This window comes from Parambassis ranga, chromosome 16 (assembly GCF_900634625.1).
Source record: "Parambassis ranga chromosome 16, fParRan2.1, whole genome shotgun sequence".
In the NCBI taxonomy this organism is placed as follows: Eukaryota; Metazoa; Chordata; class Actinopteri; family Ambassidae; genus Parambassis; species Parambassis ranga.
The window spans coordinates 19785700-19809468 of NC_041036.1; the positions used below are offsets into that span (position 1 = coordinate 19785700).

Below are 23769 nucleotides of genomic sequence, written 5' to 3' on the forward strand. Positions count from 1 at the left end.
TGTGACGAGTTTTTGATGACACGGTGTTTCTGAATGCACTTATTGTAATAAGAAGGAATGGTAAAAAAATAAAACAATAGCAGCACTAATCTTATCTTATTATTATTATGTAAACCTCAGTCCTTAAAAGCAGGCTGTAGAAGTCAAACAATTCCTTGAAGGACTGACAACCCGCCAAATGTCCTCATTTGGCGTCCAAATGAAATGTATGTGGGTACCTAGGAGCTGTCCGAGGTACTGAAACGGGTGCACAGCTCAGCCTGTGATGGATTTGCTCTCTTTTGCAGTGTGTGTGTGTCCTAATACTAGACGTTTATATCTAACATCCCAATTGCATAACAACGACTTTGATTGATATGACAGGCACGTGCCCGGACGTCATCTTGTGCGTTTTGTACTGCGCTGATCCGCGGGGAAGGGGAGGGGATACAGATACAGATAACTTGACACACAGCCCCCCCCCCCCCCATCTCTATTGATTGCTGAATATATTAGAGGACTGTGCCAGGAGTAGGATACAAAAAGGCGTGAGTGGAATAGATAATAAGAGCCGGCTTGGAATTTTCCATTCATTGCTCTCTCTCCCCTCCATCTCTCTCTGTCTGCCTTTGTGTATTTGTACGTGTGTGTGTATATTCATGTATATATATATATATATATATATATATATATATATATATATATATATATATATATATATGTGTGTGTGTGTGTGTGTGTGTGTGTGTTTGGCGGCGGTTAAAGTATTAAAGCATCCCTCTCCATCACCGCTGTTCTGCTGCAGTGTGAAGCAGCAGATGCCGCGGCCCGCATTGCAGCTCCGCAAGGACGCGGGAGCCACAGTGAATGTGTCAACCTCCAAAGAGTCATATTTCAAAGTAATGATGCCTTTTTTCGGGGGGAGGGGGAATGGATGACGGGTGTGTAAAAAAAAGGGGGGGGGGGCTCTCGCAGTGTAATTCGGGTGGCGTAAAGGAGCCATGTCCCCCCCCTCTCCTCCTCCTCCTCTTCCTCCTCCTTCACCTATCTCTTTTAGCGGAAGCTTTTAGGCGCTTCTGGTTTAGGTGTCTGGATGGTTTGACCTATGAGCGCAGTGTGAACTTGCGCGAGGAAAACACAAAAAACATAGATGCAATGTAGTTAAATTGGAAACTTTCTAAAAGATGGAAAAATCAAATGTATTGAAAAGTCATTAATAGGTTGCTAAAAGCAGAATGCTTTCTTTAAGAGCCCGCAAACATGTGTGAGGGCCCTGAATGGTGGAGCGCGTAATTTACTACTCGGTCAGCTATAGGAGGGGAGGAGGGCGACGTTTTAAGCGATTAATCCACCCTGTTATTTATGATTTTATATTTACTATTTATGCATCTTTACCAAGTGGCAAGACAACAGTCATTGATACAAAACTGCGCGTAAAAGTCGCTCCATCATTCATCCGTCCATTCCTCTAAACATTTACCCAAAACACATACACAACCCGCTGTTTAAAGGTGACAGTATTTAGAGGAGATGCTTCACCAGCTGCCTACCGTGCAGAACGAATTTCAGCCGAGGTGACTTTGCGGCGATAATCGTGGCAAAAAGCGACAGCAGGATGAAAGAATTCATCTTTCCCGTGTTTCTGTCGTGCGTGGCCGCTTTTCTTTATACAAATTCTTCAAACCTATTGAAACGCTCTCCCCCTGGAAAAAAATCCTCCGTCTTCTTCTTCCTCCTCACATCCGTCTGTATGGTCCCTCCCCGATCTGCCGCGTCCCAGAGCTGTGCCAACGACTGCCGCTGCTGCTGCTGCTGATGATGATGATGGTGATTCCCAGTCCTTCTTTTCCGTCTGCTTCTCCGGCAGCTCAGTTTGGTAAAGTCGGGGTGTCAGGCTCCACCTCGGAAACAAAGGAATAAAGGGGGGAGTGTGTGTGCGTGCGTGCGTGTGTAGTCTTCAACATGAAAAGTGTGATTGTAAATATCCCCTTATGGTTTACAATTACAGGCGTGGATGCTGCACGTCATACCTGTTGCTGATGATTCAGATAATTTATTTAAATACAAAAAGGTACAAATAAACACTTGATGCAGCTCAATACTCCCACTATAATATATATATATATAGTCATTTTCACCCTGAGACCCTTAAATGACCCCAGAGTGCCATTTATCCTCATGGTCATTTCATGTTTGCTCACAGGCCCTCACACCAGCTGCCTGTAATGATATTGCCCCAGCAACACTGCTCCTATACGCCCAATCAATATCTGTCAATAGTGCCTAAGTGAGTGAATCAGCAGTTTGACTCGTTTGCATCTCGTGCTGCGTTTGCATTTGTGAACTTAATTGCCTTACAATTGGAAAAAAGTTCCGCTCTAAAAGTGTGTAGACAAATGGTTCCATTTCTTTAATATTGCTCATTAGGTTCTATCCGAAGGTATCATCTGGGGCTTCTGTGAGGGATTTCTTTCAAAATTGTGCTCTATGTAGGGGCCAAAAAAAAACAAAATCCGATTTTTTTCACTACTCAAAAGTAATATGATGAACACACAGGTGGACCCTTGGAGGTAATAAGCATCTTACATCAGGTTATTCCAACTCAGAAAGCCTCAGTGATGCCCATGGCTTAACCAGAGCATACAAAGTTATAGACACATCAATCGTTTTAAATATGAAAAGCTTCAAAACTCTATCCATCTATTAATTACTGTAAGTCACTTCTCAAATGAGTGCATTGACTTCCATATTTTCCAGTGCTGCAGCTGCTTGGCTGTAGTAAAGTTTTCAACCACTAGATGACAGCAAAACTCGTCTTTTCAGTCTTTGTGTCCTTTGAGTGACTGATATTTCTTCTGAATCTATTGGAACAGGGATGTTGTGCAGTAGCTCTGACCGATCAGCTGTCTTATTGATGAAATCACTGACAGTAATTTTCAGCTTAATGGTCCACACTCAATTATTTATCTGCTTTTGATTCATAGATGGCAAGAAAACAAGCATAGAAAGTGAATTAGGACTGCCAAGGGATATAGTCTAAATACTGTCATCACTTCACACAAATAGATGCTTATCGTAGCAAAAGTGAAATAGTGAAAAACAAACACAGATATGTTTTTGTGATATTTATTCAAGTTAAACCAAGAAATGAAGCTTAATTATGTGAATAAAATGTAAGCTTTATCAAAATAAAGCCAAAAAAGTAAAAGAAAATACCCAAAAAGTACAATGAAAGATACAAAAATGCTATATTTTAAGTTGGAAGACAAAGAAAATTAAACAACTAAAACAAACACACCATAAGCAAAGGATGCAGGTCAACAGAGAAGAAACACAAAGACACGGACCAAGACTTAAATACACAAGGTAACAAGACACAGGTGAAAACACTCAGGGCGGGGTATTTAATCACACAGGAGGGAAAACCAGAAGAACGGTGACTTGGTAGGAACAAGACTATCAAAATAAACTCTAAACATGAGGTTAACTTAATATCCATCCATAATATCCACACATCTATCTTAACCTGCTTTGTCCTGTGCAGGGTCATGGGAGCTGGAGCCTATCTAGCTTTATATGGGTGAGAGGCGGGGTACACCCTGGACAGGTCAGAACTTAATATCATTTATATACATTTATATACAAATATATCAAAGGCCTATGTGGGTTTTCTCCGGGTGCTCCAGCTTCCTCCCACATTCCGAAGATGTGCTTGTTAGGTGTGAGTGTGAGCGTGAACAGTTGTCTGTATGTTGCCTGTGATGGACTGGTGACCTATCCAGGGTGTACTCGCGTCTCACCCTTAGATAGCTCAGATAGGCTCCAGCTCCCCGTGACCCAGCCTACCTGATGAAGCGGGTAATGGATAATGGATGGATGGAAATATATCAAAGTTATTTCAAGATATAGCATGTTATATATAAATATATTAAGATATATACAAATACAAATGAAGATGCAAGACATCAATAATTGGATACTATCCGCAGTTGAAGTGCACCAGCATGCATCTGCACTCAGCCAAAGAAGCCATCTCTCTCTCTCTCTCACTCTCTCTCTCTTTCATCCAGAGTGTCTCGGGCTAAAAGGCATCACATGATGATCATTACAGGCTGTGATTTAGTTACAAAACACTTAAAGATAATTGAGACAAATTGGCAACACTCGTTACATCCATTTAATTTGTGGTTTTAGCACTGAGCGAAAATCAACATTAATCGGAAGACCGCAGGATAAACAGTTGAACTATGCAACGGTATCAGTTGTATTAAGTTGTTTAAATACTGCATTATGTCACAAGCTTGATTTTGTTTTTCAGCTTCCTAGTGCTCAATCAACACGACTGCCTCAATGACATTAGAAATTTCATGTACAAACAGGAATGCCTGCCGTCCATGTGAAGCTTGTTTTTCTGTGTGAATATGTAGAATCATACCCACCCCGACTCCACCCCCCAATTCAGCCAGAGATGAATTTTTTAAGGACCTCTCATCTCCTCGCTGGGGCTCAGAGACCACTTCTGTCCAGACATTTCAAACCGAGTCAGAGTAAAACTGTGTTATGTGTTATAATCAAGTTCCTGAACGTCTGCAAAGGAACAGAGAGGAACAGAGCAGTTTGTGAAGAGACCATGATGATCTCGATGGATGGTAGTCGTGAGGGTGGGAGTGGCTTACAAACAGCACTTTAATCTGACTCTTTGGCTTTCTGTCCAATGGGAGCAAATATTAAAATAGATAATATGGCAGACACAAGCCGGGCCGGAGGATAGCACCCGCCAGACAGACCTATATAACAGATTGAGACATGCAGAGGTAATCCAAAAGGGTTTAAATCTCTGCTCGTACACGTGATTATCATTTTTTTTCCCTCTCTTTTTTTTCTGGGTTATTTCTGGGCAACTGCATGAGATGAACGAAATGATTCACCATCCAGCGATATCACTGCAATTCTATTGGTGAAATAAAAGTGATTTACTGTTACTTTTTATCACCATCAAGTTGAAATATAATGTTTATTTCAGCTCATCATCATTCGCTGAGGCTCACAGGGAGCAGCGGTAGCATTCTAAGCGCATAATCCTCCGTCTTCATAGACAAAAGTACATTTGTGTGGCTAACTGCCAGCTGTAGCTTGTGTGTTGTCTTACAAAGGGTCACTCTTTTGTTTCAAACTGAAACCTCACAATGAAGATTAAATCCTTAAGTCTGTCCTCCGGCCAATTTTCACAACAATATAATCCTAGCTAAAGGAGATAGCTTATAATTTATGAAATATTCCACATGAAACAAGGCAGGTTTTAGGCATTTAATGACACAAATGAAAATCATTTACAAGATAGCATTGTACAGTGTGTGTGTGTGTGTGTGTGTCTGTCCATCCTCCTTCATAATAAAAGCGTGGATTTGTGCGAGTGACAACTTTACACACAGCAGGAGTGCCGCATTTGAGTGACACTAATCCCCAAAACTAGTAGATAAAATAATAGAATAAAACCCAGAGCACAAACGCCCTTGGCCTAAATATTTACAAGATAACAATGACCAGGTGAGCATTCTCTCTGTCCGTGGTGAGAATGTTACTGAGGCACACATTTGTCGGTGTTGTGTTTAGGTACAAAATAAAAAAAGGATTTATTATTATAATTTTTTTTAAAAAAGGGTCTGATAGAACAAAAAAGTCATAATAATAATGTAATAAATTTAAAAATGGGGGAAAGGATACATTCCTATGTACATGATGGTTACCTTATCAGTCCCTACAGATTCCAGTGCAGCCATCTTGAAACACTACTAAAGCTCTAATATTGATATAAGCATAAATGCAGAATCAAAGATATTGGCTAGTCTATTCCATCTTTATTGCATGTATCAAAAGCTTTATAATTACATCCCTAACCCTAACTCAACAGAAATAACAAATAACGAAGGACAAAATGTCTACTTGGCAAGATAAAAGTGAGGACATCAGTGCAGCCTGGATGATTTTAACAAGCACCTGGTGTGTTTTTGTTTTGTTTTTTTTTTTTAAAAAAAGATGTGTTCCTTTCCAAATCATTTTTTTACTTTTATTACATGCTACATAAAAATAAACAACAAATGCACAGCAACTTCTCCTTTGTTCACTTTGTTCTGTTCCAGGAACGTGAGATGTTCATTAGTGGTTGCTGAGATGCAACTTTGGGCTCTATAATTAGAAGAGGAGCAGCACAAATTTCCTCCCGTTTCCTGTCTTTTAGGGGCCTTTTAATTATAAATCTCTGTCTTTGAGTGTCCTTTACAGATAAGAACTCAGAGTCAATCCTTTTTCACCTCTAAATGAGTTTCATAGTGAACCTGCCACCGTCTCCTCCTTCGCCTCCTCCTCCGCCCATAGATGAGCGAGGAACGAAGTCGATGGTTGCCGTGTGCTTGATCTGACCTTTGCTCTGGCTCCAGAAAAACATGAAGACAAAACAGATGGCCACCGAGCTGAGGAACGACAGGAAGCCCATGGTGGTGGCGATGATCAGAGTCTTTGCATCAAATGGATACGGCTTGGCCATTTGAGCTGAAGAGTTGGCAGCTTGGGAATTAGAAGGCTCTACCCAGTTCTCCTCTGCAAAGAAAGGGATGGTTCGGTTACGAGGGAGTCCCTTTACATACAGTCCTACAGTCAGGCTGTCATTACCGGCTGCGTTGCCTGCCAGGCACTGGTACACGCCACTGTCCTGAACTTGGGCAAAGCGCACTTCTAGAGTCCCATTCTGTAAAACTCTGATCCTTCCTGTTGGAGAAACCACATTCTTGTGTGATGAGATCCAGGTGATGGATGGTAAAGGATCTCCATCAGCCTTGCAGGAAAAGAGAACCGTAGTGCCCTCCTCTACTCTCGCCTCCTGTGGCCTGCGGTCCATGATGCGAGCAGGGCGGCAGGTGAACAGCCTTGGGAGTTCTTTGTCCGAAAAGTCTCTGAATTCACGCTGCCTTACTGCATCAGGAGAGGAGCAGGTAGGCTGATGTCCATCAAAGTTTAGGCGCAATCTGCGACGTACCACCCAGAGAAGCCGGCAGTCACATGCTAGGGGATTCCCATCTAACCGCAGCACCTGAAGGTTCCCCACTGAGTGGAAGGCGCTTTCCTCCAAAGTCGTGAGCTGATTGAATGTCACATTAAGCATACGAAAGTAGGCCAGGCCCCTAAAGGCTCCTGGCTCTATTCGTAGCAGGCTCGCCCCTGCGAGGTGTAACTCCTGAAGTCTCAGGAGGTCCCCTAGCAGGTTACCTTGGATGACAGTGATGGGGTTGTAGGAGAGATCCAAGAAGCGCAGATACACCAGGTGTCGTAGTGCTGAGTAAGGAATCACACTTAGGTTGCAGTTACTGATGACGAGGGAGGTCAAATTAAGACCAATCAGGCTGTTGCCGGCCAGTGTGTCCAGTGCTGGCCAGTTTGCAATTTGGAGGCTGCGCAGACGGTGGAGCCGCCGGAAAGCGTTATTGGGCAGTGAAGAAATTGTGAGGCGTAGCATGCGAAGACGAGTCAGGCTCTGGAGCTGGGACAACGCCTCAGTGGGAATGGACGTCAGGTTACTGCGGTCTACATTGAGCTCCTGCAAATTCTGCAGGCCATAAAAAGCCCGCTGAGAGATGAAGACCAAGTCATTTTCTCCGGCTTCCAGTGTTTGTAGGTTCACTGTTTCTTTAAAGGTGTAGTCCAGGAAAACCAGAATCTCATTCTGGCTCAGGTCCATAAAGCGTAGACTGGACAAGCCAGAAAACACTCCAACTGGGATGATCTTGAGGCGGTTATTCTTAATCCGAAGAGTTCTGAGATTCTGCAGGCCCTGGAAAGCCTCCACCTCAATCATGGAGATTACATTATCACTGAGGTCCAACTCTTGAAGTTGCGAGAGGCCAGAGAACTGGCGGCGCCCCACGGTCTTAATCTTATTGTGGGATAAATCCAAACGCCTGGCATCACTGGAAAAACCCTCTGGGACTGAATTTAAATGTTTGCCAGCACAGATCACTTCTTTAGCCTCAGGTCGACACACACAGCGTGGAGGACACCCTCCTGCAGATGCACCCAGTCCAAAGTGGAGCAGGACGCTCCACACCCCCCATCGGACGACTGACTCCACAAACATCTTACCCCCTGCCTGAAAGAGAGATGCAGAGTAAGCTGTCAGAGTGTTGTTTTTTTGTTTTTTTCAAGTTCTAACAATGATAACATTCTGTACCGTTTAAATCTTGGAGTGCAGATTTTCATAACCAGTGGCAGTCCAGATGGAATCAGACTTGAGTTAGGTCCTTTGCAGAGATGTTCTTCTTTGTCAACATGCCCTCAGAGCGGCCTGGGGAGAACAAAGATTTTCATAAGTTCGCACCTTTCTTAAAATAGACACAAGAAGCTTTCTCATCATCTCAAACCACTGTTCTACCAGATGGATTAAAACCCAACATGAATACAACTTTCTGAGCATGCTGTCCCATCCCAGGTATTAAATGATTCATTTTGCAGCAGCTCGCTGCATGAACAGAAGACAAACCTTTTCTTGTCCTCCACCTTATGCTGTATTAAGAGAACAAGAACGCTAAATGACGATAGTCCTGAGTCCTATTAATCTCTGGCCTTTCCATAAAACACTATAAATGTTTCATTTAATGTTTGAGCAAATGTACATTTTGGATAGCAGCACATTCCCAAAGTGAAGCAGATGTGAATGCTGATAAGTCCACATCTCGACTAAATCCCCCCCACTCCAAAAGACTGGAAAAAGTACCATTAACAGCACTTAACACCCCGGGGGAGTCCACATATGATCTGGCCTAAAAAAAGAAAAAGTATTAGTGCGCTCAGCCTCATGAGCACATGAGGCCTCTATGGGATGAGAGCTCTGCTGCCCCCCCCCCACCCCCCCACCCCCTCTGGGTTGTGCATCTGGATTTAGGCACACAGAAGTGTGAGCCAGCAACAGGAGGACACTGATAGATTTCAGAAAAGAAAACGGCTTTAAATATATAACAGTGCGTGACATTTGAAGACTATGTCAAGCACAATAACGCAGATGAGATGAGGTAATAGTGTCCTCACAAATATATACAAACAGACCAGTAATAATGTGATGGGTCATAATCCCATCATGCAACAAAACTTTAGGGAGAGGATTTAATCTCCTCACTGATGATCACTGTTACGTTTCTATGCGTCTTAAAAGGGTGGTCGCTATGGCTAAATGGGGCAACAAAAAGTAGGTGATAAATAAAGTGACAATCATCTGTAAAAATTATCTCACAGAACCATACTTAGATGTTAATAATATTTTTTTTCAATTATCCAAAAGGCAAAGGGAAAAGGGAAATAACTATTGACCTTTTGTGCAGGGAACCAATGAGATGCTAACTTCAGTGCTGTAATCCCTGCCGCACTGTATACACATCAATGCATCTTCATTCATGGCGTCACACACAAATACAACACAAGCAAGAAGCACAACAGAATGTGTCACAACACTACAAGTCAACAGCAGAAGTACCAAATGTGCTAAAAATATCTTCAGTCACAAAGCATTAGAAAACAAACAGCTGAGTCCACAACTTTCTGTGCTCTGGCCTCTCTGACCAACCTAGTGTTTATTGTCTGCACCTGCCTATGCTGTAGCACTGGAGCACTTAAGAATACATTAGATGTTGTCAGCAGGAGGACCGCCCATGTATGAGCTGGGTCCTGCTCAAAGTGTAGGAGAGAGTTTTGCTTGCCTTTGTTTGCCTTCAAGTGTCTGCTCAGGGGTCGGAATCTGGGTTTCTTTAAAGAGTATAGAGAATTTAAAAGATGATATAAAAATAAAATAAAATAAAATGGAATCAGCACTGTTTGCATCAAATTGGTTGTGGAGCTAAAAGAAAAGTTTGAATTTTCTGGTTAAGTTGCATTATGTTGGCCATGATAAAATTGTAAACATGGCTAAAAAAAAGCTCTGATCATGAAACAATGATATAAAAAATTTCAAAAAAAGAAATTCTTATATATGTTTTAAAATAACACAAACATAAAACAAACATAGAAAATAATGTATGTATGCTGAGAGAGTTTTTCATTTTACAGTAAAATACTTTGTTAACAAATACTTTGTTAACAATAATTAACAAAAATTTAAAAAACATGATAAGTAACTTACTCCTAATCCTAAATCATGAACAATCATTTTTAAACAAGCAGCAGTGTTATTGAGTGAGAAGTAAAAGCAAACTGATGGGAAACATACTCCACTGATGTCAAACACCGAGCGCTGAAATAAAAAGAAAAAAACTGCTGTGAAAGAATTTGTCGTAAATTATGTATTCATTCTCCGCTGAGACTTTTCACACAGCAAGTGACAAAACAAACTACACAGTCAGCTCCCACTTACCACAAAGCTCCTCAACATAGCACAAACTTAAGCTGTTTCACACTCCGAACTGAGCGTAACCTGCAGCAGCTGCAGCTTCTCAGTCCTCACCATCAGACTCAGCTCAGAGAGTGGACCCGCCCTCGCTGCAGCTTCTCCTCTGAGCAGCAGAGTTGCCAACAGTCCCAGAGCTAAACAGTCTTTGTCTCATCCCTGTTTGCCTCTTACACTGACTGACTGTCTGGCTGGCTGTGGGAGCGCTGACTCACAACCCAACACTTGTGTTCCCAGGACCAATATATCAGAGTGGAAAGACACAACAGACAGACCTGAAGTTCAGTTCTGAATTTTGTGTAATTTTTTTGTGGTTTTTGCAAGTTTATATCTGCAACTTCAATCTAGTATCAATCTCCTTTGTTGTGTAATACATAAGCCAGCTCCACAATTTAAACGTATTGGCCCCAACACTCCTCCTCCTCCTCCCCTGAGCTAACTTGTGAGAGACAGAGACTGGCAGGTGTGTGATATCTCAGGCTGGTGGGCTGTCAGTTGCTGTCCTCATTCAGCCAATTGGGGACCAGCATCCCTCCCTGCAAACATTAAAAAAGCTGAGAGTCCAGCCGAAGGTTGCGACCCCAACTCCCCAAAGCCCCCCTCCCCCGCGAGAGTCTCAGGCAGGACTGACCCCATCCATCAAATTAGAAAGTGAGGGAACGAATGCATTTGTAATTTCGTCACCTATTTCTCGCCCCGTGTGGACTGTGGTCACATGGGTGTCGTGTTACCGCGTTAATTATGCTAACTATTTTTCTATTACGTAGGGTGGCTTGTTGTTGCTATTATGATGTGCAGACAACAGCAGCAGTCAATCATAGAGCTGTTGATGTGCAGAAAACAACTCCAACTTCAGGAACATGCAGACTACAAATGGAATTTATATGTATACATATATATATATATTTTTTGGTCTAATCAAGTTTTTAGGTCTGACCTGATGATAGATGGGATACATGTGTCATCCAATCACCAATCGAGTCCCTATTCAAGGTGGACTGTGGTGCTGACAAATGAAGCTAACATGGGAGTGCTAAAATGCACTTCCTCAAATTGCCACTTGTCGGCTGGCTCCATGACCTACACATGACCTCCTAGACTTCCATGTTAAAAATGACACACCTCGGCTTCAAAACCTCACTTTCTGTCACTTCTGTTTAAAGGTTTGTCAGTACAGTTTGTGGTTACAAATCATCTGGCATGTCATATTGTATTTAAAACAACCGGCGTTAATGCGCCCTCTTGTGGTTGTCGAATAATTGCATGTAAAACATCACCACAATGGAAAGGCAATGCAAGGCTAAGACTATCATATTTAGAAACAAGTTAAATCATACTGCCGCACACTAAGCATACAAAGCAAAAGAAACATGCAATTAAAGGGTTTCAAACACAGTATTAAAAAAAGAATAGTTAAAACAACAGCTACAGCAGACCTTTAAGTCTATAGAAAATAGCATCAAGTATAATAATATAATGTCATATTGCAGTGAAAGCACTCAACTTTTAGGTGTGTTTAATTTAATCTTAATTATTATTTAATCGTAATTATTCTTTTGAAGAACAGTATATGTGTAGTCCTCAAAACGCAATAAAAAAAAAATGAAGATCCCGTAGTGTCTATCAGAAGGGTTTGCGGTTTTGGCACTCTCTTCTTGTCTCCAGCCATATGTTATGAAAATATACAATTACCGTAACAGCTTTTAGTCATAATCTTTATCACTGTATCGAGCTGCTTCTTGGATTTGTTTACTTCGCCAGTGTCTGGCCAGATCCTGCGGAGCCTGATTGAGTAATGTGGAGCTGCTGTTTGACGTCCCTTTTTGCAAAAAACCTTTTTGCATAAGTCTAAAATATCCACTCTCCCCAAGCCAAGCTCTTACCTAATAAAGTCTCCCGATGCCAAAATGCAAACAATATCAAAGCCAAAGGGACGCAACCTCAAACCACTCAGACAGGAGTCCAAGCAGAGGCTTTTTGGGTGTACTCCCAGTGTCGCATTATTGTTTTGAAATAATTGAAGTTCCCCTACTGTGTGACTCAGTTCGCCCTGTCATCAGACAAAACTCATCAAGCCTCTCAGCTTGGGCCCTTATCGCCTTACATCAATCTGTGGCCAGTTGCCACCCTGTGTTAAAATTAGGACCTTCTTCAGTGAACAGATTTAGTCATTATTCAGCCGCACAGTGTTCCTTTATGCTCCCCCTGTGGCCATGATTCTCTAACTACAAATGAGCATAGTGATCGTGTTTTTATACACACCACTAATGTGATCATACTGCGGATCACGCTCAACACAGGGAGCTCGTGTCATTATCTTCCCTGCCAGAAGCAACGAAGCGGCTATGACTTTTAATTAACCTCCTATCCTGCAAGTTTTAACTTATCATGTTCTTCTCTTCCCACTTATACATGGACAGTATGAAGTTAGAAACCAAAAGGTGCTTTGCAAACAGGTGTGTAAAACAGGAAGAATATCTCACTTGGGCCACAGGATGGCAATCTCTGTTCTGAGTCTGAATGCCCCGAGCGTGTGAAACCCTGAGCCGAGCAGCCCCATCCTGACAAAGAATGCGCAGTCTGAGCCCAGGCTGTGTTTTCTGACACTTGTCGAAAGAGTTATTTTTAGCTCGTCACACTGAGAAAGACAAGAGCCTGGCTCAAATCCCCAATTAAAGCGGCTGGAACAGAACAACAGTGCGGAGATCACAGAGCATGAGGCTGTGTCTTTCTGTGTGTGTGTTTTTTCCCTGTGTGCTGAAAAGTGTGTTGGACTGCGGTAGTGGTGGAATTGTGTCTATGTGTGTGTGTGTGTGTGTGTGTGTTTTTTTTTTTCTGGCACCTGCTGCAATGTGACGGCCCCTGAGACCTCCTGCATGCGAGCAGCAAATATTAAAAGGTTTGCTGGTGGAACAGCTGTCGGGTGCATAGCAGTAAAACACAAGGCCCCTGGTCTTTCCCCTTTGGGTTTGTCTGGGAAAGAGCTTGTAAACAACATCATGTCAGGAGCTACATATGTATTAAAACAAAAACAACAACAATAAAAAAACACAAATTGTCTAAAATGCAAGGGGGGGTGCAACTACAAAAAACACAGCTGCAAAGAGGTGTTTAACCACATAAAAAAAAACGATATCCTGTAACAGTAGTGGTTAATTTCAAGATGATTGACATATATAGCGCCCTCTTGTGATGCACTATTTGTAGTGCATATAAGCAGTGCTTGTTAAACTGCTGAAGTAAAACTGCCATGTTGGAGAAAGACACCATTTTGCAGCTAGACTGTCTACAGAGATTTAAAGGTTAAACTGCATCATCGTCAACTTTTTTTGTGTAGCTTGACTGCAACATTACCTACTCCTTTTAAGTCAACTATAATGAATTACATGCAAACACATAAAGCACTTGAACCGGATCAACGTGATAAAAGATACTTAACAAGCCTTAAACCATCTCTAGTAGCAGTTTTTAGCTAGGTCCATGTCCCAACCACTAACATGGAGGAGGCAGACTGCACAGGTATAAAAGGGTTTGTTTGACCCCAAGTAGTTTTAATTGAACCTAATGAACACTGCTCAAAACAAAAAGGGAACACTAAAATAGCACCACCTAGATCTCAATGAATGAAATATCCCAGTTGAAAATCTTCATTCATCATTAGTGGAATACATTGAGAATAAAATAACATACAAATGATCAATGTAAATCAAAATTATTAACCCATGGAGTTCTGGATTTGGAAACCAAACTCAAAATGAAAAAAAAAATCACATTACAGGCTGATCCAACTTGAGTGGAAATTCCTCAAGACAAGTTAGAATGAGGCTCAGTCGTGTGTGTGGCCTCTGGATTAAAGTATCAGTCCACTCCCGGACAGTTTGTGGTGCAACGTGGCGTTGGTGGATGGAATGAGACATGATGTCACAGATGTGCTGGATTGGATTCAGGTCTGGGAAATGGACAGGCCAGTCCATAGCATGCAGGAACTGCTGACACACTTCAGCCACATGAGGCCTAGCATGGTCATGCATCAGAAGGAACCCAGGGCCCACTGCACCAGCATATGGTCTCACCATGGGTCTGATGATCTTAATCCGATGAGAGCAGAGAAATGGTCTGTGGTCAGCACCTGCAGAAGCTCTCCTTTATAGGGTTGTCTTGATAACTGCCTCTCATTTCCACCTGTTGTCTGTTCCATTTGCACAACAGCAGCTGAAACTGATTCACAATCAGTGTTGATCCTAACTGGACAGGTTGATTTCACAGAAGAGTGACTGACTTGGAGTTACATTGTGTTCTTTAAGTGTTCCCTTTATTTCTTTTAACAGTGTACATAAATAGATTTTTCGCAATGGCTCATGAAGCACTTTTAGCCTTCATGGCCTGTCACAATTCTATTCCAGGCTGATTCCAGTCAGCTTCGGTCAAGCTACATGTTTTTTGGCAGAATGTCAGACACAGAAAATTTTCAAAATAAAAGGCCTACACACAGATGTTAACTTGTACATCACATTGCTGCATGAACATTATGGCTTAAGTGGTGGACAAACCAGATTTTGTAGCAAAACAACAGTGATTGATCTACTCCATTGCATGCCATTTTGAATGTCTTTTGTTGATACTACAATAGTCTAGTTGTTGCTCTGCATCTGTTGGTACTGGCCCCTGGAAATACAACACCACCCTGTTGGTTGTTGTCTTTTAACACACAGATTACTACATAATCCTATAATTCTTAAAACTTTCATGGAATGCTACACTCACTCCCAGTCACACTAGAGATTCCACCAGGCGCACCTGGATCATGCTGCACATGTGCCCGATGAGGCTGTTGTGTAACAGTGAAAAAGAACTTACTTAAATGTTCCTTTAAAATGTTAAATTTAGCCTCCAACTGCTAAAACTACACAAATAACAGCAACCAAGGGGCAGATGACTGTGAAGGAGATTGACAACCGATGCTACTGCATTCCCATGAGGAAAATAAACTACATTAGACAGATGCTGTCGATTCTGCAGTAGGCTCGATCTGTTGCCACGGGAAACGTCCACAAAGGCATCCTTCATAGGAAAATCATACATTCATTTGAAAATTATGCAAAACAGCTACAAAATCAAAAACACACTTTATCTTTACACCTCGACTAAGTAGATTCTCTCAATACTTCCCAGCAGGTAAAACAAACAAACAAACAAAAAACGATATCATAATCTACAGAACTTCGTCTGCAGATATTTCTGCAAAATATGTGGGGGTCAATTTCAATGTAATCAAAACAAGGTTGTAAATACCCTTGAAATACTTAAATAAGAGCGCGCTTGCATGGTTGCATTTGAAATTGGCATGTGGAACAGAGATAAAGAAAAGTGTGGCTGCAAGCGTATGCTTGTGACAAATTGGATTATATTCATTATTTCCCTCAGTGCCTACACATTAAAATAGATGCACTGGGTTTTATTTAGCATATTTTGACATGGTTAACGCTGACTTCATGACAAACAGCGAAGTGTGTGCGTGTGAATCTTTCGGTGCCAACCTGTTGCTGCATGCAAGTCACTTTCATTGATTTCAATGGTCCATTTACTGATCATGCACTGCGTGTGGTTTAGGTTTGTGTATTTACACAAAGGTTACGTGGTTGTGGAAGTGGGTCACAGTGACAGATCCTCTCACATCGGTCTTGTTCCAAACGTGGGCTCTGTTGTAATTCTTCATTATGACAAGGAGATAGTTAAGAGTCTGCGAGACGTCGTGCAAAGTGCACCGTCTGCAATATTAATAATAGCACAAATAAATGAGGGAAGGGAATTAGTCTCAGTGCTGCGCCTATGCGAAGTGACAAATTAGGTCGTCTCAGCTAACAGAAATGATGGATCCATCAGCATACATCAGAGAGATGATGGGAGGTCACGCATTAAAAGGGAGCTTGACTGATGGGAGGGCTCTTAACCTGGAACAGGTCATATGTAAAACACTGATTATAAAACACTGAGTAATTCAGGGTGTCTGACGTGATGCGTGTGTGGGCTCCGGCTTCTTACACAACCAGAAAACTGGAAGTAGAGAAACAAAGTGAAGGAATTACAATAAAATAGAGCAAAAGTAAAAATTCTAGTCATTGAAACCCTGATTGGTCTGTAAATCCACAGCATAAGCTAACAGCATGAAAACAAGCAAACAAATAGAAAAAAATCTCTACTGTATTATCTTTTTTTTCTATTTCACAGAAAAGCTATCAACTCCCTAATCTCCCATCACAAGCATGCAGGTGGAGCTTTTCCTCTTTGGCACACTTTCAATGCTAATCTGAGTGGGCCGCTGGGCCACAATCCCACCTGGTTTCCAACCAGAGCCTGAATGGGACAAAAGCAACAACAACAACAGAGAGGCAGACACGTTTGTCGAGACACAAAGATGTACATGGATCAAGGCCTGCTGTAACTTGTCAAGATCACAGTCTAAATTCCGTGGTCTTTGACACGATGCTCGAGAGTCTTTGAGGTAATTCCAAAGGTCTGTTATTTCTTTCTGTCACCCATCACTGTGTCACCATGGAAACGCTACAAATAGGAGGCAGCGAGGTTCCTTAAATGTATTCATTTTTTGTTGCCCTACTTTACTAAGACAGGACTGCGATGTCTCATTTTAACAAGTGCCCAAAACATAAAAGACATAAAGAGGTTTTTGTGGTGATGTAACAACATCCTGCTACTTAGCCTGTTGTCAAAAACAGCTTACGCATTGGTTTTTTTGGAGCATTTTGATAAACTGCCAATGCTGACGTGCATCACTGTGGCAACAAAAAGGGCACAGTCCTATGACTGCTTCTCCTCATCTTCTCTAAGTCATCTGCTGGGTGACATCATTGTATAAATTACTTTGAATGACTCTCTTAGTAATTCCTGATGGAGGTGATGTAAAGAACTGGCCATCTCTCCAGAGATTACCCTGCTCCTGGCGTCATGAAAAGTCTCCATGACCTTGGCTGAATGGGTATAGAAAATGGAGACGAGTAGATAGAATTACGAGTGAACATACAGCCCATTAATGGCCTCTTTTTCATTTAATGTTCTAATGGTTTACAGGGCATGGTCCACCTTCCTCCTGATTTTTGTGCATAGCTTGTGACATCCAGCTGTAAAGAATTTATTCCTGTTCACAATGATTACGCTCAGCAGAAGAATCCTTCTGTGCCGCACTGCCTCTATGATCCCTCTATGCAATGAATCATTCAAGTGAAGAAGCGCTTTTGTGCACCCTGTCCTTGAGGCCATTCGTGAAAAAAATGCACTCAGAATAAGTCATGGAAATACTTGTGTGAATAATTACAAGATCTTGACAGAGAAATTCTAATATTAACCCTAAAATAAGAGATTTTTGTGGGAAGCACAATAATACTGTGTAATCTGCTTGAACACCATACAAATAAGAGCCTTCTCTGCCGTCTTAGAGCCAGATTGCGCATTAAAGTTGGAGAAGCTACATTCACCCATTTTCCCTTTCAAGCCAGTAGTTTGGTTGCTCCTTTGGCCACTGGACGTGAGATTACTTCCTCCTTTTTAGTAAACAATAATTAAATGCTCACGCTTGAACACAGATCGGTGAGTTAAGAACTACCTAACAAGCCATAAACCATGGCAAAAATCAATTTCTAGAGTACTTTCAGTTTTAATGTTCACTAACAGAGTAGGCAGGGGGCTATCCAAATGTTTTGGCTTCATTTTTAAAGGGTTGTACTGTACATGTCAATATTTCCAGTCAATAGGGATAATAAGGTATTATCCCTATAAAAGAATAATAAAGTCCAAGGGTCTCAGGCAATCCTCCTTTTCTTTCTTTAAAGTATGAGACAAATGACTGTGTGCTCTTTTCTGTCATTTTAAACATACATATCCATACATAAACATACACATTATGATGTTTTTTAAACTGTTGCATTTTCTTCTTTTGCATGAAGCAAAATACAACAACAACAACAACACACAACTGCTTCACAATTTAGCGCCAAAAAGAGTGTTACAGGAAAATCAATCCTCATCAGCCTTAAAGCCTACAATAAAGGAGAAAGACTTCACATGCTCACTCACACCGACTGACAGATAATCTATGGATAAAAGTAGATAAAGAACACGGACGTCGTAAAGAAGCGCACAAATCACAGACCGCTGCATCGACACATGGTCTTTCTCATTTTCTTCTGTTTCGCTGTCACCTTTTATATGGAAGCAGTTCAAGGGAGTTGCTATGAAAACACTTCCTGATCTCATTCATGTGGCTTAACCCAGTTAAATGCAGAGAGAGTTAATGGCTCATACATAAATAAATGAATGGAGAGATGTAAGGAAACACAACATAAAAAAACAGGCAGCTTGAAAGAAACCTAAGATGCTTCTTTTTTCATGGCCAAACAACACAAAGCTGCTGCTGACACAGACCCCTGGGCCATGGGCATTTCATATTCATTTCTCCAGTGGCAGTAAACATCTGATCTTTCTATTCATCTACAAAAAAAGGGCTTCAGATGACTATGTGGCCTGAATAGAGCCTATGTGTGCACAGCAGGTTTCAAAAGTGCTATGCACACACTGATTCTGCCCTGGATAGAAGTTTTCATGTGAAATCCCATGTGAAATTTATCCTGTACGGTGGAAGAAGTGGAAAAATTCACAGGAAGAAGAAGAATTCACAGGATGTTAATCCTGTGGGTGGAAGTGAGGAAGCATTGTTCTTGGCTCAGATACATCTTCTCCCAGACAGCTCCATCTTTGGCTAAGCTTGATATCAAGAAGCTGCAGTTGGAAGAAATTCAAAGCTGTAGTGAAATGCACTGCCATCACTTTTTCTCATAGGACTTTGCACTGTATCTATATAGTTTTTTTGACATGTGGTTACGTTCTGGCTGGATTCCCGGATGACAAATCTGGACATGGCCCTGAAGTAATCAGTCCATAAAGGCTGCTGATGGAGCAAAAGGACACAAAAAGTCCTGCAACACATCTTCACACATGAATAGTGTAATCGGTCACGTTTTTGGCCCAATGGTTAGAATTTTGGGGTAATATGGCCTTGGCCTTGGGTACATGTGAAGAGAGTTCACCAGAACTCCAGAGAAGATGGTGGAAAAGATGGTACAGTGGTAATTTTTAGATGACAGAAAAAATGCGCACCATGCAGCAATTTGGAGGAAGTAAAGGCTTGCTTGTCCAGCATGGATACTGCAGCCAGAGTGGATATCGTGCCCCTACCGCCCAGGAAAACTGTGGCATAATAATCCAGTTCTGACAGACAATTGGGGAACGGAAAGGATGTTAAGAGAGGGATACTGGCGAAAACTGCACAATTTTCATGGAGTACCAGTGAGAATGAACTTGATGAGAAGTTGTTGTGCTGGTAAAAGAGGGAATATGGGTAGAGACCTTCTAGTCTTAGAGGGGCAAGGACATTATCTGCCAAGTCTTAGGTGGCAATGTTTGCACCAGTCAGTTATCTTAGGCATTTTTTGATCGTTTTTTTTTTCAATCCAGCCTACACATGCACATATAGATGGAACCACAAGAGGGTGCCAGAAAGATGACCTCTTTTTGTATCAAATGACTGCCGAATAGAGGTGAAGGCGTAGATAGTAGGTGTAACTTTGCTCCAGACTCCCACTGTGGAGGCTCCAGGGTTTGGCTACCATGATATGATAAATATCAATCCATTTCTGACAGATAACTGGGATGGACATGAGATGTAAAGAGTGTTGGTTGGTCCAATATCACAAGCAAGGGTAAAGAGTCAACATTACAAACCCAATACATAAGCTCTCTCATTTGGGGGACAGAGACGGACTGGTAACATGACATTTTTCCACTTTATTTCTGAGCTTGCTCGCTTCATTTTGCAAAGAACCTCTGTGGCTACTTTGGAGGTGGCACAACAAAAAAATCTATATTTAGATATATAGATTAATTGGGTTTTTTCTAAGTCTCATCATATATAGCCACAACCTATATAGATGCCACCACAACTGGCTGCCCAATGAAGACAGCGGAAAACTGTGGCTCTAACTTTGCTCCAGACTTCAGCACAGCTGTGCCATGAGGTATTTAAATGTTTCATGAGCTGAAGTCTCCACTTAGTTTGAATTTAATGCACTCTTACACATTAAAACCATTTAGTTTTACAATGAAACCTTATTCTCATCGTAGGTAAAATCATGTCATTCAAAACAAACTCGCAGAATGGAGTGATATTTAGGAAGTGCAAAAGGAACACTGAGAGAAATGTCATTTAAATCTACACCTCTCAACACTGTTAGTACCTAACTGCACAGCTGTGGTTATTTCCTTTTGTTTCCAGATTAGCAAATACATTTCCAGAACAATGAACTGACAAACTGCCACATTAGCATACAAGCTAACGTACCGCATAATCACCTCAAGGTCGAGCTGCATATTTCCACCAGACGATCACACCAGCTAAAGACTTGTCATACACTTCTTTTGCCCGAGGCTGAAATCAAAAGATGTCTGGAGCGGCTTGCCCAATATAACAGTCCAGATAAATCATTCCCTAACAAGGAGACTGACATACTTCCTGTGCATAAAATGCCCTCTGATTAAATTGCCCATTTGGCAGAATCCCAAGTGTCAAATCCTTGGTTCTCCCTTGATGGTGATCTGCTCCTCCGGAGCCATAACCAATGTGATGTGTGTCCTCATTATGACAGGGAGGAGAAGGACGAAGAAGAGTTTGCCGCCGCCTCTTTGCTGCTTCCATAAAATTGCTGATCCTGGCTAGAGGTGAGGCGATATTCAAACAGCTTTGAGTTCGATCAGAGTTCCTAAAGCGTCTTTAAACACAAACACACACACACTTACTCACACACACACACACAAACTCATGGCCTTGCTCTGTCCCAGAGGGAAATGAGGCTGCAGTTGTCTGTAATCCTGCAGTTAAAACACAGTCGTCTGTTTTTTTTTTTTTTAGGTTTATGGAACAAACTATCCTGAGGATTACTGTTCCCACGGATGGGGTAACTCCACAAAAAACAACCCAAAAAAAGAGAGGGAGATTTACACAGACAACTAGGCCGAACATTAGAGCAAATAGTGAGGGCATATATTGTAAAAAAAGATGCTTTTAGGCGATTAAATAAAAACAACAGGAATGATACTATTAATATGGGTCAGTGTTTAGACTCAATGCTGCCCAATAAAAGTTGTTTTTTATAATAGGATTTGTCCTTGTAAAGACCTGCTGTAAAAAATGTAGAAATGTCACACATACAAAGAATGATCAATATGAATAAGTATTGATCTTTATATATATATATATATATATTTCTAAATAAAAGACCATAAAAAATCCTCAACCAGCAGATCAAATGTGGATTATGGTGACACAAGAGGATCAATATGGCTAAAAGTAAACAGTGACTTTCAGCGTCAAAAGTGTCGAAATCCTACTTTTTGTTTCAAAAAAACTAAAGACTGAAACTCACCAGCTGAAGCTTTCTCAGAGGGAATCATCGCCACAGAGCTTCAACGCTCCTCATCTTCCGCATCTCTGTTCAGGACGGTACTGTCCTCTTCTCTTCTCTACAATTCACAGACTTTTCCAACATCTGTCTCCGCGCAATTTACTTCGCCCTCCTTCTTCATTAATTTCCTCCGCCGACTGCTGCCGTATATACCTCGGGGAGTTTTCGGATAATTGCGCCACTAAAATAATTTAGGTCGACTCTGTCTGTCTTGCTGAGCGCGGTGATGCTGTTAAGAAGCTGCTGCCGCTGCTGCTGCTGAAGCGCTCTGACCGCGGTGCTGCTGCTGATTGCTCCTGCGCCCTCCGCGTCTCCATCCCTCTCCGCTCAGCTGGAATCAAAGTCCTGCAGATTTAAAGCTGGATCCGCGCCATGTGTCGGGGCGTAATGCGTAAAATCCCCCCATGTAACGTGTAATGTAACGCAGAATACTTTCCATATAGCCTGCAATACATATTCAGAACTTTCAATCAATCATTGACATTCTCTCGGATCAAATTTGAATATTTATGTAACCATATGTCTGTTTATTATATTATAATTGGAAGGTGAAATTTGAAACCATTCTGAATAATAACAACTTCAAACTGAATCCTTATTTTATGAAAGTCTTTTTTTGCGCTACATTCCATCAGAAAACCTGCATTCCTAACATTTATGTAACCATTTTTATGTGTTTAGTAGCAAGAATTAAAGCTTTAATTATTGCAGCGCTTTTCTGTTATGTACACAGTAAAAAATCAATAAAACATACTTTATTAATATGTATGGGCTACTAGCCAGAATCAGAGATTGTAAGTGAAACACCAATGTTCTTATATTTTATTGACACACTTTGTTAATATTAATACACATAACGTTATTCAATGGTTTTCTTGACCCAATCAGTTATGTTGTGTAGAGGCAGGGTTTCACACTTCTCTATAGTGAATAGCCCCGTTCACATGGAAAAAACTATCAACTAAGCTAAAAAAACTAAAAAAAAACATCCATCACTGTTTTGAGACATGAAGTTAAAATCTGACACAGTACTGTATCAGTCCCCTTCTTGGTCAAATAGTCCTTACATTGCCTTCAATGTATGTTTGGAGTACTGCTGCTGCAGAATGGCTGTAATAGTAATTAGTTTAGTTTGATTAAATCACCAATAGTGTCATCAGCAACCATCCCACCTCCTCCTCCATGCTTCACAGTAGGAAGCACACAACCCCACACAGGCTCACCTTCTAAATAGGACAAGGTGAGTGAAACCAAAAACTCAGAATCAAGAACCATAATCTTTATTGTCACTATGCAAGGCACAATAAAATCTTGTTCAGCAGCTCTTGGCTTAGGCACACAGTTGGACACATGTCATGGGTCTGCAGCTATACGACCAGCCCTCCTTTGAATCTGGCTGTCGTATCTGGAGTCCCCAAAATTCCCTGTGCTGTCTTCACCACCCGGGCCATATCCTTCCTGTCCTGTGCAGTGCAGCTCCTGTACCACACTGTTGCACCCAGACAGAGGATGCTTTCTATTGTGTCTCTGTAGAAGTTCATCAGAAGCTGAGGGGAGAGTCCAGTCCTCTTGAGCGTCCTGAGGAAGAAGAGCCTTTGTTGGGCCTTCTTCACCAGGTGGGACATGTACAGGGACCAAGGCAGGTCAGATGTGATGTGGATGTCCAGGAACTTAATGTTGTCCACCTGCTCCACCTCCTCCCCATGAATGAGGAGAGGGATGTGTTCCATCCTCCTGGATCTCCTAAAGTCCACATTGACCTTCTTGGTCTTGCTAGTGTTCAGGACAAGGTTGTTGTCTGAACACCATCCTGTCAGGTGCTGGATCTCCTCTCTGTAG

The 23769-nt window shown here is 41.7% G+C and overlaps 2 protein-coding genes across 3 annotated transcripts in view; both read right to left on the reverse strand.

The window, feature by feature from the left end:
• Positions 1 to 1817, reverse strand: part of LOC114448048 (semaphorin-7A) — a 33964-nt gene extending 32147 nt beyond the window's left edge. Inside the window, exon 1 of the mRNA XM_028424690.1 lies at positions 1530 to 1817. Coding sequence (XP_028280491.1) covers positions 1530 to 1608 — 79 coding nt within the window. The 5' untranslated portion in view covers positions 1609 to 1817. The remainder of the gene's footprint in view (positions 1 to 1529) is intronic.
• Positions 1818 to 5554: 3737 nt separating this feature from the next.
• lingo4b (leucine rich repeat and Ig domain containing 4b) lies at positions 5555 to 22074 on the reverse strand. 2 transcript variants are annotated; one of them, XM_028424693.1, is made up of 3 exons: positions 21892 to 22074; positions 8201 to 8314; positions 5555 to 8119 (listed from the first exon to the last, which is right to left on the reverse strand). In XM_028424693.1, exon 3 carries the CDS (start codon positions 8105 to 8107, stop codon positions 6293 to 6295), a length of 1815 nt encoding a protein of 604 aa, XP_028280494.1. In that variant the 5' UTR covers positions 8108 to 8119; positions 8201 to 8314; positions 21892 to 22074; the 3' UTR covers positions 5555 to 6292. The 2 variants fall into 2 exon arrangements, with proteins under 2 accessions (XP_028280494.1, XP_028280493.1); XM_028424692.1 differs by lacking the exon at positions 21892 to 22074 and adding an exon at positions 10370 to 10455.
• Between the last annotated feature and the right edge of the window lie 1695 nt (positions 22075 to 23769).

Bases quoted from the DNA above. Each gene is read 5' to 3' on its own strand.
- lingo4b (XM_028424693.1), bottom strand. From the start codon at position 8,107: ATGTTTGTGGAGTCAGTCGTCCGATGGGGGGTGTGGAGCGTCCTGCTC.